Source organism: Trachurus trachurus (genome assembly GCF_905171665.1).
Source record: "Trachurus trachurus genome assembly, chromosome: 19".
In the NCBI taxonomy this organism is placed as follows: domain Eukaryota; kingdom Metazoa; phylum Chordata; class Actinopteri; order Carangiformes; family Carangidae; genus Trachurus; species Trachurus trachurus.
In genome coordinates, this window is record NC_139913.1 from 23,437,736 (window position 1) to 23,451,378 (window position 13,643).

The 13,643-nt window shown below is 42.4% G+C and overlaps 1 protein-coding gene across 1 annotated transcript in view; it reads right to left on the reverse strand.

Annotated features, from left to right (window-relative positions):
• Positions 1–289: 289 nt before the first annotated feature.
• Positions 290–13,643, reverse strand: part of lrp2b (low density lipoprotein receptor-related protein 2b) — a gene marked incomplete at both ends in the record, with an annotated part of 47,553 nt that continues 34,199 nt past the window's right edge. Inside the window, 23 exons of the mRNA XM_083993935.1 lie at positions 290–316; positions 1,350–1,403; positions 1,630–1,713; positions 1,845–1,934; positions 2,715–2,846; positions 2,950–3,013; positions 3,176–3,347; positions 3,471–3,535; positions 3,679–3,766; positions 4,051–4,170; positions 5,364–5,546; positions 5,665–5,885; positions 6,136–6,264; positions 7,343–7,508; positions 7,609–7,752; positions 8,419–8,544; positions 8,678–8,809; positions 9,546–9,674; positions 10,995–11,117; positions 11,434–11,571; positions 12,554–12,670; positions 12,762–12,878; positions 13,082–13,201. Of these exons, the coding sequence (XP_083850061.1) occupies positions 290–316; positions 1,350–1,403; positions 1,630–1,713; positions 1,845–1,934; positions 2,715–2,846; positions 2,950–3,013; positions 3,176–3,347; positions 3,471–3,535; positions 3,679–3,766; positions 4,051–4,170; positions 5,364–5,546; positions 5,665–5,885; positions 6,136–6,264; positions 7,343–7,508; positions 7,609–7,752; positions 8,419–8,544; positions 8,678–8,809; positions 9,546–9,674; positions 10,995–11,117; positions 11,434–11,571; positions 12,554–12,670; positions 12,762–12,878; positions 13,082–13,201 (2,741 nt within the window). The remainder of the gene's footprint in view (positions 317–1,349; positions 1,404–1,629; positions 1,714–1,844; positions 1,935–2,714; positions 2,847–2,949; positions 3,014–3,175; positions 3,348–3,470; positions 3,536–3,678; positions 3,767–4,050; positions 4,171–5,363; positions 5,547–5,664; positions 5,886–6,135; positions 6,265–7,342; positions 7,509–7,608; positions 7,753–8,418; positions 8,545–8,677; positions 8,810–9,545; positions 9,675–10,994; positions 11,118–11,433; positions 11,572–12,553; positions 12,671–12,761; positions 12,879–13,081; positions 13,202–13,643) is intronic.

A 13,643-nucleotide genomic window follows, 5' to 3' on the forward strand; every position in this document is an offset into this window, starting at 1 on the left:
TTTCTGACGGTCCTTGAATGCAGCACTGTGAGCACACAGCTGCAGGCTGCATGCTGGGGGTCCACCCCTCTCATCCATGTCTGTGTCTGTGTCTGTGCCGGTCAGTGATGGTCAAAGACGTGTTGTGGGGCATCTTCATCAATATCAACTATGACTCAACCACCACAACACAGACACACACACTCACACTGGTCACAGTGTTTTAAACCCCTCCCTCCCTATTGTTTAACACCTTCTATCCACTTCTCCACCTCTTCCACTCTCCTGGTTTTGCTGCTCGGCCTGGATGTTAGAAGCTGAGGCCGAGCAGGAGACCCTGATGAGTTCAGACAGTGTGAGAGGATGAGCAGCATCATTGTTGCTGCCCCGTGATCACAGTCTCAATTTGAGTCTCTGTGTGTGATTAGATGGATGATGACAAAGCATTTCATCTTAGCTCAGTGGGTCAGATCCCGTATCTGGGGATCCGAGTCCTCTCTGTGATGAAAGAGTGGATTACACCCATGGGAGCTGGGGATGACAGATCCTCCTGTGAGATTTGCACCATTGCACCCACGTCACCAATGATAGATAGACTGGATCTTTGTTTAATCACATGAAACATTCAGTATCAAGGAGTTCATCTAATCTAATAGGAATACAATCTAGAACTTTAATGTGAAGTCTCATTTCTCAAAATTAAGAATCCAATCATTACATTTTTGCTAAACAAAAACACAGATGCACAATGAGGACAAAAGCAGATTTAATATTTAACTTTCTTGCAACAAAAATTTACAAAAAGATACAAAACAAACCATTATTAATAATCATACATACAGCAACTAAGTTTCCATTAATATATTCAATTACTGAAAGAGTTTTATCATGACTAAGATTTTTTTAAACTTAAATAGTTACCGTACATTGAAATTTAAGTTTGTATGTGACACAAAATATATTTTTCTTTTACAAACTATCTTGATTGATTCGATCAAAATCTGTCAATGTTTGGTGTTTGACCCACACAGTTATTTCATCTATGAGGTTTGAGGCTTGAAATGTGGTCCAGTCTAATCGCTGGTGTAGAAGGGACATCAAATGTCAGAGTCAGCAGCCTGTGTGCGTTCCTGCTGAGAAATCAGTGATTAGATCAATTAAAAATGTTTACTGTTCACAAGACTTTCAGTAAAAACCTTGGCTACATTAAACATCATGTCTTCCATGTTGTATAGAAATCTTTACAGCTCAGCCTGTCACAGTGAGATCCATCCAGTCTCATTAAGTCCAGAACAAGAGACAATGTTTTGAGACTTAAAGCCGCCTGTTCATCTCATAAATCTCTCTGCTTATTGTCATTCTGGACTCACCGTGTACGTGGGATTTTTGAAAAACACAGAACTGTCATCACCAATGGGTTCAAACTGCTGGGAAAAGAAGAAATGAAGTGCATCAGAAACTAAACCCAACACATGCAAAAATAAAACAAGCTCACACACTCAAAGATCTCTCTGCCTTGACCTCTATTGTCCACTTAGATGCTTCATCTCAGGCCTTCACATGCACATCTTCAACATTCAGGTTATGTTATTATTCATGTTTTCGAGCATTAACGTTGTGTAACATTTTGACATGTGTCTCCATGGCTACCTGTGTGCTCAGAGCAGCCGCTTGTGCAGGAGTGACGTCAACATCTTCTGTCTCTGAGCCATATGCTGGGTTCTCAAACGCTTCCTGAAACGGCCACAAGACAGAAAAAACACCAGTGAATCCCAATTATTCTTTAAATTCTCGACATTTTCTTCCAGCTGTTTTGATAATTTAGAATTAAATAAAGATTAGATGACAGTGGATGTGAAACCAACCTTGGCAACAGTGACAGGTTTGTCTGCAGCTCTTACAGACTCTTCCACAACCTGAACTTCGTCCGTATACAAGGGATTATCAACGTTCTCCTGAGGAGGGAAACACAGGATATAAAACTTAGAAATTAGACTGAATTTGTATAAAACATATCAACATCTCACAAGAACAGTGCTGGAGGCAGTGCGGAAACATGAACGCAGATCATTCCCATATATTTTGGCTATGCCCAAAAATTCAAACCTTCTGGGGTCATGTATGTACTACACTGCAAAGATCCTGGGATACACAATCCCTAACAATGTGATGGTCCTCTATCTGTGTCCTACATGAAAATGTGGTTATTAAAAAAGACTGGTATCTGTGTAAAATACTGTTGATGACTTGTAGTCAAGTTATAACAAAATGCTGGTATAAAACAGAATCTCCAAGCATTAACCAATGGATGGACAAAGTGAAGGAAATGTGTTTAATGGAAAAGATGACTTCCTCTCTCCAATCTAGAGGAGCAACCTTTTCCAGGAAATGGGAGAAATGGACTGCTTTTATCAAAACAATTGAGGACGCTACACACTAACAAGTAAAGACACTGGACATTATATATAGGTCTTTCAACTGAGGAGCCCCCATGTTTTTGTTGGTGTTTTTGTTTTATTGTCTTGACAGTCTGTTGTCAACTTGTTTTTCTCTGAAAATACTAAATAAAAAGTATTAAAAAAAAACCATATCAACATCAGTTTCTAAGTTGCAGTAAGAGAATAGTGCTCTGGTTCAGCCTGTCACGTATATGCCGACGCTAAGCTAAAGCAGGGAACAGTGGGAGCAGGATCAATGGCGTCTAACAGGCAACAGCTTGTTTATTGTTTATTGACCTTGTTTGTTCTAGCAGGAGCAGCGGTGGTCGTCACCGTGCTGCTGGAGGCCGGCTGGTCACCGGGGACGTACGCCGGGTTCTCAAAACTCTTCCCATCGGCGTCCACCATGGACACAGACATGCAGGGGACCTGGCAACAGACAACAGGGACACAGAGCCAGTAAATATGATGATGATGAGATTTGAATGGTTGAAAAGGAAAGGACTGACTTGAACGTTGTGGTTGTACTGACTGATTCTGAATTCACTCTTGTTTCACTGGAGTCTGATTCCGGTGCATTGCGACCGAAGCCATTTCTGTAAATCATCAACACACAGATATAAATAACACACTAAACACAAACATATCTGAACTTTCTTCTTGAGCAATTTGCATTCGCTCTTATTTTGTAGGAAAAGTCACAAATCAACATTTCTGACAGTGACAGCAGTATGTCAGTATATTGTAGGTTGTCTTACCTTAAGCTTGCCAGGGTGGGCATTGATGGCATGCTGGGCCTACCGGGCATACTGGGCATGGAAGGCATGTTGTTCCGCACCGTCTCCAGCAGGTTGGACTTCTTCTTAGCAGCGTAGACCAGAGCGGCGAGCAGAACCACGATCAGCACCGTCACACCGATGGCTATTCCAACTGAGACGGAGAGAGACAGAAACAAGGAGAGAAGAGGAGAACAACAGCAGCTTATAAGTAATTACATCAAGTTTATATGATATAATGTGTTTATATTATCCCTGGCTATAAAATCAAATATACTTGAGGATGCCACCACGTCGAATATGTTTGTCTGGCAGTAGTCTCCCTTCCACTCTGGAGGACATCTGAGAACCACACAACAAACATTAGTTGTTACACTGCAAAACTGCTTTTTAATATAAATCTGTCATGAATTCTCAGAAGGTTTTTGTCTTTGTAGTTTATTTTTCTTTTGGTGCATTTTCAACATCTGGTTGTAAAGACTTACTTGCAGAGAGCCTTGTTGTCATCAAAGTAGCAGGTGCCTCCATTTAGACACTGACACGGTGGTGGCATGGTGGGTGGGGGATCAAACCCTGAAATATTCAATGTGAATAACTAACATCATAATGAGTGAAAACATTGATAGATTTATGAATCTGGCTCTTTTTCTTTTTAATGATTAACACAATTTCATTATTGTTGTGGTATTTTGCATTGGATTTACAGTGTGTACCCTCTATACTAGACATTTCTGGATCATGCTGGATATCTGTATCAAGGTATCTAGGTTTCCAGGACACAGGAGAAAGAATTCTAGAGATTTGCTTCTGAAATTTCAGAAACAAGATACACTCTGGAGTATTGTTGTCTGTTTTACCGGCGTCACATTCAGTGTTGCTGCCAGACATGAAGCTGGTTCCCTCGGGGCAGGCGCAGCTGTAACCGCCCGGTCGCAGCAGACAGAGGTGGCTGCAGATCCCCTTGCATGGATTTTTCACTGCAGAGACGAAAAAAGTTGTTTTGGTTCTTCCGCCTCAACAATGTAAAGAGCATGATGTAACCCAGTGGTTCTCAAACTTTTTCGGTCATTCCCCACCTTGGACAAGGGGGGATTTTCAAGCCTCACCTTGGGGAGGGTGGGGGTGGGGGATGGGGGTGGTATTAGGTCATGTCATAATTTCATAATCAGAAACTAGGGTGTATAGTGCTCATAATCATTATGACTTTTTACAAATTTAACATCTTGTTTGTCTAATAGAGAATGTGAAGCTGACGTCACGCCGCTTTGCATTGTGGGACGTCGGCGCCATCTTTGGAGGAACGTAAACAGAGTGGGGAAAACGGAGGAAAACGAGCAAGAAGAAAAAGAGAAAGAAAAAGATATGAGGAAGACGAACAAAAAGAAAAAAAAAAATGGAGAAGGGGAAGGAAAACGAAGGAGGAACGTATCGTGATAAACTCAAATTTAACGAGAAACAACGGTACACAGAAAAACTACAACTTATTAACGGTGTCAATCCCTACGTTTTGCCGTTAAGGGACTGGATTCAGGACTTTGGGGGACTTTTTTTTGGGAGACGAGCAAGTGTTTACATCCGCGATCCTGCAAAGATGGCGCCCAACGTCCCACAATGCAAAGCGGCGTGACGTAACTTCACATTCTCTATACGAAGTCTATGAAGCATCAGAGAAAAACTTTCCCCTGTCTGTTTGTCTGTCTGTGGCTGCTGACAGTTGACAGTGACAGTTTCCTCATTACTAAACCTTTGCCACCATCCAATCCTCCTTCACTCACGGGACAAAGTCTTTTGGACATACATAGGCCTGTATTATATTTTTCCCGTCTTTATTTCTAACCGACTGATTTCCGTTTTTGCCTGTAGATTAAAAAAAAAATTGCACGCACCTGATTTCACGTTTGCCTACTGGCAAAAACGGAAATGTGAGTGAGCGAGCCACAAGAGAAACACTGGCCGTCGGTGTTTCTCTGCGGCTCAGTCACTCTCCATCCAAAATAAGGAATGTTATATGAAAACAGAAAATGGAGAGAAAAAAACTATACTCTGACACCACGAAATGGAAACATGATAATTGTAACCTATTTCACTGGTTGATACTGTAAATACAGGTGACAAAAAACACCCTTTATATTTTTTTCCACAAGATGAATAGAGTGTGTGTGCATCTTACTGCCTATGGAGTTGTATCTCTGCTGCTGGTACACAGAGATCTGCGTCAGCCAGGGCCCAGCAGTGAGCAGCTTGCTCTTTTCTCCGCGGCCGAACTTGTCCTGCTTGAACACCTCGCCTTTCTCCTGAGTGCTCCAGTAGACATGGTCCTCGAACACACTCACACTGAAGGGGTTTCTCACATCTACAACAAAAGCATCCAGTGAAGAACCGAACTGATGGGAATAAGTGTTCACAGCAGAAATCGTGCTGAGCCTGAAGACGTTCCATCATAGATCCGTGTGTTTCTTCCTGCTCCTCACCTATGTAGACGGCAGTTCTGCGCTCCTCTCCAGTTGGCAGCACGGACTCGATGCGGCTCTCCTTGGAGTCGGACCAGTAGATCCTGTCGTCGTTGGTGAAGTCTATTGACAGGCCAGTGGGCCAACCCAGGCCGTCCGCCACCAGGACTTTCCTCTCCTGACCGTCCAGCCAGGAACACTCAATTTTGGCTGCGTTCCCGCGGTCGGCCCAGTACAACATCCTGCAGAGACACGGCACAGATTAAAACACTGGTCAAGGTATAACATCGCACAATGTATATTAAAATGTCTGCCATATGTTACCATTTTCAATCATAAGACATTATACTAAATGACTTCAAACAAAACCAGGTATGTAATTTGGAGATGTACAAATTGAACAACAAATAATTAGCTGCCTCAAAGGCAATTAGCTACTAAAATTACAATGTGTAAAACAGCTCCTTGGTGTGGTCTCCCTGTCTGTCTCACCCCAGTCGTGGGTTGACGGCCACAGCAGATGGGTGACCGAGGTCGGTCTTCACTAGGTGCTTCCTGTAGCGTCCATCCAACATGGCCACCTCCAACCTCTTCACTCTGGAGTCTGCCCAGTAAAGGTTTCTAAAATGAGAGAGAGTATAAGTTCTGACATGATATGCTTCTACACAAACTCTCAGTTGAAAATGTGTATTTTAAAGGGGACATATTATGGAAATACCACTTTGTGAAGGCTCTTTAACATAATATTTTGGTGTTTGTCTTTTTTTGTCCCCAAAATGCGAGAATTGACACAAAATGTAGTAATGTTCAGGCTCCCTAGATTGAAATCCATGTGGTTTTACGAGCTGTTCCCTCAGTTGTCTTCCAGTGATGTAAGTAGCTTTTGAATTGGCATAACCCCACCCCTACCTGGTACCAGTAGAAGGGGCAGGGCAAGCAGTAGCTGATTTGCATTTAAAGGGACAGGCACTGAAAGCAGCCATTCTGAACAGGACTGTTTTGAGAGGATGAAAAGAGCTGTGATGTTTGATCCTTGAGGTATTTTGACCACAGCATGTCACAGACATGTCTTTAAAGGGATAGTTCACCCAAAATTCAAATTTCACTCATTATCTACTCACCCTCATGTCAACTAAGAGCTGTGAGAATTTTCAGAGTCCTCCGTGCCTTCTCTGAGTTACGGGGGGGTCCGTGCAGCAGTATTTGACCATATAATGGTTGTCAATGGATACCACTTTTCTTCGTCCAAAAAGACACACCAAAAAACATCCAAATACCTCCATAGTGCTCGTCTGTAATGTCCCTCTTGTATTGAAGCCCCGACATGAGAAATTGTTCCGAAAAAATTAAGTAAGTATATATTTTAAGCTCGTTTGTAGCGGAAGCTCCCAGTGTCTCAGTTCACTGCTCTTCCTGAGTCAGTGCAAATCACGGCGGAACAATTTCTCATGTCGGGGCTTCAATTCTCACAGCCCTTAGTCGACATGAGGGTGAGTAGATAATGAGTGAAATTTGAATTTTGGGTGAACTATCCCTTTAAAACACCTGGGAACTATTTTCATTTGTGGAAAAGAGGCATAATATGTCTCCTTTAAAGACAGCTCATCTAAGAGCAACCCTTATATGATATCATGATGCTTTTATACATCTGATTACAGGTTTGATCAAATGTGTGTGAGTGAGGTCAGAGCAGACGCACCTGCCCACCCAGTCGACAGCGATGCCGTCTGGTCTGGTGATGTATTTGATGTCGAGGTTAACAGCAGCACCGATGTTGTTACTGCCGTCATCCACTGAGGGGATGTACGCTCTCTTGATGGCGCCTGGCAGAGAGTCCTTACCGGCCACGGTGAAGTACACCATACCTGAGGAAGCACAGAAGAGTTAACATTTGTTACCAGTGTTTCACCGTCAGGACCCAGTTGTGTTTCTCTGCAGTATCTAGTATTAATCTGTGTGTCTTACTGAGTCCAGTATTGTTGTGATCCCAGTCGTAATCCAGAGCCATGATATGCTCCTCCTCTTGGAGGAAGTCGTGGTAGGCCTCTGTCTGCAGGTTGAACCTCCGGATGCGAATGTTCTCAGGCAGAAGCAGCAAGGGAGTCGGTCCTGAGAGGGACACACACATTCACACATCACCTGCCAAGTACAGCAACTAATAAACCAACAACTGTTCAGAAACATTTAATTTCCTATGTAATATCCATTCCATCCACTGCGCTTTGTAAAGTTAATGATGCAAAGTAAACAAGCAAGGGGGCAGTTGTCGGTCTGAGAAGTGAAGTCACTTCCGCATTAAAAAACTGCAATCCCCTGGGCTTCCTCTGGGGGCTGGTGTCAGAAAGCAGCATTCTCCATAGACCCCCATGTTAAAATCGCCGACTTTACATCCTCAATAAACATGATCAAAGCCTGGTGTCAGAACGTTTTTTGGTCTCAACCGATAGTTTCTATCCCCACACACACTCTGAGAGGGGTGAATTTTTTTTTAACTCTACTGTTTTACTGTTATTAGGTTAAAATTCTGGCCAATTAGGGCGTGGAAACGTTGAGTGACAGGTCCGAGCAGCTCCGTGGACAGCTGCTTCGAGGCCAGTGGGCGGGTTCTCGGCCGGCCAATCCAACATGGCGCTGTTCAGGCCGCCATATTTGAGTCACAAAAAAGACTCCCCAAAACCAATGGGTGATGTCACGGATGCTACCTCCATATTTTCACAGTCTATGTAAACAAGAGACATTAGAGACTGCAACTTCCTTAGTTGAGGTTGTTCTCACCCTCGGCCTCACACAGGTTGCCGTCGCCAACTCTCCTGTATCCAGGGGCGCACTCGCAGTCGTAGCTTCCCTTGGTGTTCTTACAGACCTGAGGACAGGTGCCGAACACCTCACACTCATTGATGTCTGGAAGAGAAACACAAACCTCTGGTCACATTTTCCCTCCAACTGACACGGTTTCATGGTTTTTGTTTCTGTATGTTGATGACGTGATTATCAATGTGCGGTTGTGTTTGTGTATATGAGTGTGTGTGTGTACCTAGGCAGGTGTAGGTGCTGTCTGGATCCACTCTGTATCCAGGTCTGCAGGAGCAGATGAAGCCGGTGCCGTTCAGGTTGGTGCACTCGTGCTGGCACAGCTTCTCCTCACAGTTGCGATCGTGGCCAAAATCTGTAGCCAGACGACACAGAGCACGTTCTCTCACACATTTCTAACAAGTTCTGCCTGGAGCCAAATTTAAGACCGATTTACAACACCGTTAGATGGCCAGAACAAATCACTTATTGATCATAATCCAGTTATCTGTTCAATAAATAAACCAGCCAACAAGATATTTCTGTCCACAGGTAGAACATGTTAGCATTGAAACACATACGAGGAAGTGGAATTAAATTCATAATGTAATTCTGTTATGGATGGTGTGAAATCTCCTTGTTATAAGATCCCACAATTATGATCTATATCCATCCATCATCATTATGAGAAACAATCTCAAAATGAAAGGTTTTTCATAATTGTGTGATCCATACCTCATAATTACAAGATCTTGACTCATAATTATAACACCCCAAGTCATAATTAGGCCCCAGATGAGCAGTAGGAAAGGAGATGGATCATCATTACACTACGTGAATGTCAATATAAGCACTCTTCAATTTCTCAAGAGTTCACAGTATTGAGCCCTTGCAATATGTATAATATGTCATATCATAAATATGAAATCTTGTTGACTGTTTTGGTCTCAGTCACATATCCTCTGCAATACTAAACAAGAAAAACATTCAAAACATCTTTAATCTCTGCTTGAATTTGTCAAAGATGCAGTGAAATGTAATTTTTAATAAGAGAATAACTGTTAAAGAAGGGATTCATGTTGTGTTGTGTTGTGTTGTGTTGTGCTACTCACTGCAGCCTAACTCGTCAGTGAAGTCCCCACAGTTGTCGTTGTGGTCACATACGTATGGCAGAGCCACACAGTGTCCGTTGGTGCATTTAAACTCCTCCAGCGTGCAGGGGGGCAGCGTGGGCTCGCGGCCTGAGGACGACACAATCAGAGGGAGTCGTCAGCACCAGTACAACAAGGAAGGTTGACTTGACTCCGTGGAAACATGTCCGCCTCCGCTCATCAGAGACTGATTTACGAGCATCGTTCTTCACCATGCAACTGTCAAACTACAACAACACGCAAATAAAAGACAGCCTACTACGTTAAACACCCACAAGTACACACATACACACATCTGCACATGTAACACTGATTTTTTTTGTTTGTACTAATTCAGCTGAAGACTTGTCCACATCTTCCCCTGTATCTTTACTGTCTCCTCCGTGACAACAAATGGGATTGGATGAGCAGGCTAATGCCCACCTCTGCTCTGGGCCCTAACTGTTTAATCTCCTCTCCAAATAATTTTCTCTGATTGATGTTTAAGCTGATTGTGTAACAATGTCATAAAACCGACTGCCTCCTTATCCCTTGTATGTTTCAGGCTGGCGTGTCCTGTGCGGACACCGATCTCATTTGGGAATTTCCCATTTCAGCAGGCTGAGAGAGGAGAGTTCAGGAGGCATTAGTGTTGTTGGGACTAATCCGTAGTGAACCCAGAAACTGATGATTAGTGGTGCATTTACTAAACCTGAACTTATTATAAATCTGATTACGGCTTTGTACAAAGGGAGGAAAAGCATTTTTATTATTAAAATCACAACAACAGTATTATCTTGTAAACTGAGCCTAATGTTTTGCATTATGAAGGAACAATCCATCTGTACCCAACATACTGTATGTACATTAGGGGTGGGAGAAAAAATAGATTCATATAAATATCGCAATATCTTTTTTGACGATTTTTAAATCGATTTTTTTTTTTTCAAAGATCGATTTTTTTTTTTTCTTTTGAATTTTTTAAAAATATTGTGCAATGTGCATTTGTTAGCCTTTTTTACATACAGAGAGTACAGGTTTTGAAAAGGGTTTAAGTTCACTTGGAGTATGTTAATTTATAGGCTCCTACAGTATTTGTGTGCAGATAAATGTTAAAAATGCAGACTAAAAATTGAGAGAATCGGCAATATCGTAGAATCGCAATTTAAATCTAATCGCCATCCAAAAAATCGTACAAGAATCGAATCGGGAGAAAAGCATATCGTCCCAGCCCTAATGTACATGTGTGTTTGCAGTTCTACTCACTCGATTTCTTAAACTTCTCTCGTTTGTAGTGTTAGTTTTTATTTTCTACCACTATATAACAGCGACTATACAGTATGTTCAAGTTATCTGATTGTATTTCTTCTTGTCATTATGTTTGCGTTTGTCCTCTGCAGATTGTGATGAGTGTGTGAGTGTGAGACGTACAGAGTTCTTCTCCCTCGTCACTGCCGTCTCCACAGTCGTCCTTCTTGTTGCACATCAGGCCAGAGTAGATGCAGTAGCCGTTCGCACAGCGGAACCTGGACGGCATCTCACAGGTGATGTTCACTGGTCAAACAAACACAAGATCTTAGCTGGTGTTAAATTGAAGAAGATTTAATAGAAGGGGGGGTTGGAGAGCTGTTCTTGTCTGGATACTTTGGTCACTTCATGGTATTTAAAAAAAAAAAATCTGTGTTTATACACCCACGTCTGAGATCTACATTAAAATCTCCTCAATATCTTGAACCTTATTAGTTAAAATTAGGATGTAATGTCAATGGGATGAATGATGGTGTTGCCTACATACAAATACAGAGGGAAAACAAACACAAAAGTTTCAACACAGTTTTGCAGTGTGTTATAAATAAAACAAATCTCTCACAGCATAAACTGAGCTGTTCGTCGGAGCTGTCGCCGCAGTCGTCAACGCCATCGCACACCCAGCCCTGGTTCACACACAGACGGTTGGCACACTGGAACTGGCTCAGAGGACACCATCGGCCTCCTGGGAAACGAGTCGCTGTCGGGGTGGAGAAAGTTTTGTGAATTATTGAAGTTTTTTTTTTTCAACAAGTGTGTTTATTCATTTTCAGAATAAATAATCACACTACAACAATATATAATACAGCTGCAAAACAACATACAGGGGGAACATGCCTCCAATGCTTTCCTCCCCTCTAAGAACACCATAAAAGATCTCCACATACTGTCAAAAATCAGATATTTATCCTTTAACGTGAAGGTGAGTTTTTCCAGTGCCAGCGAATCTGATAGTCCTGCAAGCCAGACACTAATACTTGGTTTAGTAGTGGATTTCCATGACTTGGCTATAGTGTATTTGGCTTGTAACATGCAAAAAATAATCATAGATTTATTCGCCTTGCTAAGGTTATGGTTTATCGGAAAAATACCAAGGATACATAGTTTGGGGTCTAATATGTGAATTATTGAAGTTAACTGTTCTCTTTGTTTCTGGCATTTTTTCACAACAAATTGATTTTTTCCAACAGGTACAAGCTCAGAGGTGCATAGCCTGAAAGATGGGAACTGCCAGTAAAACCAGTCTGATTCTTACTGGACCAGATCCACTGGACGACCTGCAGCTCTGGTCATTATTCCTCTTGGTTAAGGCAACATTTATTTTTGTGCACAACCATTTTGATGTGATAAAGACTGAGTGCAAAAGGCAAAAAGCCACCAAACTGATTTGAAATTGTTAAATCATATTATATATAAAGAGAGACCAGACTTTATATTTAGTAAAGGACAATTGCAATGGATATTTTTGATGATAATCAATTTCAGGTCGACCTCTAAATGAGATAAATGTGTTAAATTGTTTCTCCTGTTGCATTTTTAGACAAGTTCATTATGAAGTTACTTTGTCCCTTCACAGTTAAAAAACTAAGGACATGCAGACGCACACAAGTGTGGACTGGAAGTGAAGTAAAACACTGCAGGCGCAGGGCAGTTTGCCATTTGTTTTCATGTTGTGCACTTACGACAGCTGGTCTCGTCCGACAGGTCCTGACAATCCGGTCGGCCGTCACACTCCAGGGCGGCGGGGATACAGTGACCCGACTCACACTGGAACGAACCTGGACGACACGTCTGCAACTCTGGAAGAGAGCCAGGACGTTCATGTGTGAGCGTGTTGTTTGTGACAGAGAACATTCGAGGGGGCAGCTCTGAGTGCAGCGCCACGCTCACCACAGTCTCGTTCGTCTGAGTTGTCCCCGCAGTCGTTGTCATGGTCACACACCCAGTTTCCAGGGATGCACTGCGCGTTGTCACATCGATACTCACTTTCAGAGCAAGGCCTCGGCTCTACAGACCATAATGACAGTCACAGAGACAGATACATCTTCAGTATGAGATCAGAGATGTAGGGAAGTTTTTTAACATGATTTAAACCTACACTCTGGGGACTTCAAATCCAAATAATCCAAACAAACAAACTACAAAATAATCTCTTTGTTACTGGTTCGCTCGCTTCGTTCTGCAGTGACGTTGGACAATGTAACACTCACGGCAGTTCCTCTCGTCTGAGCCGTCACCGCAGTCGTTGTTGCCGTCGCACTGCCAGCGGATGGGAACACAGCGGTGGTTGTCACATCGGAAATCTCCCAGAGGGTCGCAGGTGACCGCCTCTGTTTGACGAACAAAGTCAGAAAGCGACGGATTGAAAGGTTATTTCAACAGGTGGTCGATGAGCAAGCGTGCTGCGACTGCACGCTGGTATTTAACATTTAAAACACACTGAAAAAGAACGAGCTGAATCACTGTCTGACTTACTGAGCTTTTTTTATAGTCTCTAAATATTATCAGTATTTGCACAATCAGTCCTGACTAATGAATTATGAATTAAAACACATTTCCATTTGAAAAACTGCGGCTCACAGTGTCCTCTTCCACTGCATGCCACATCCTTATCTGTTTGCTTTAGATGCAGTGCTGTAGTGCAGGATAACATCACTTTTTCATACTGTGCTTGTCAATATCATCATCATATTAACAACACAAATCGAGAACACAAATGGTAAAAATGTATTTATCTTTAGTCTCAGTGCATTTCCAGATTCCTGTTTCCCT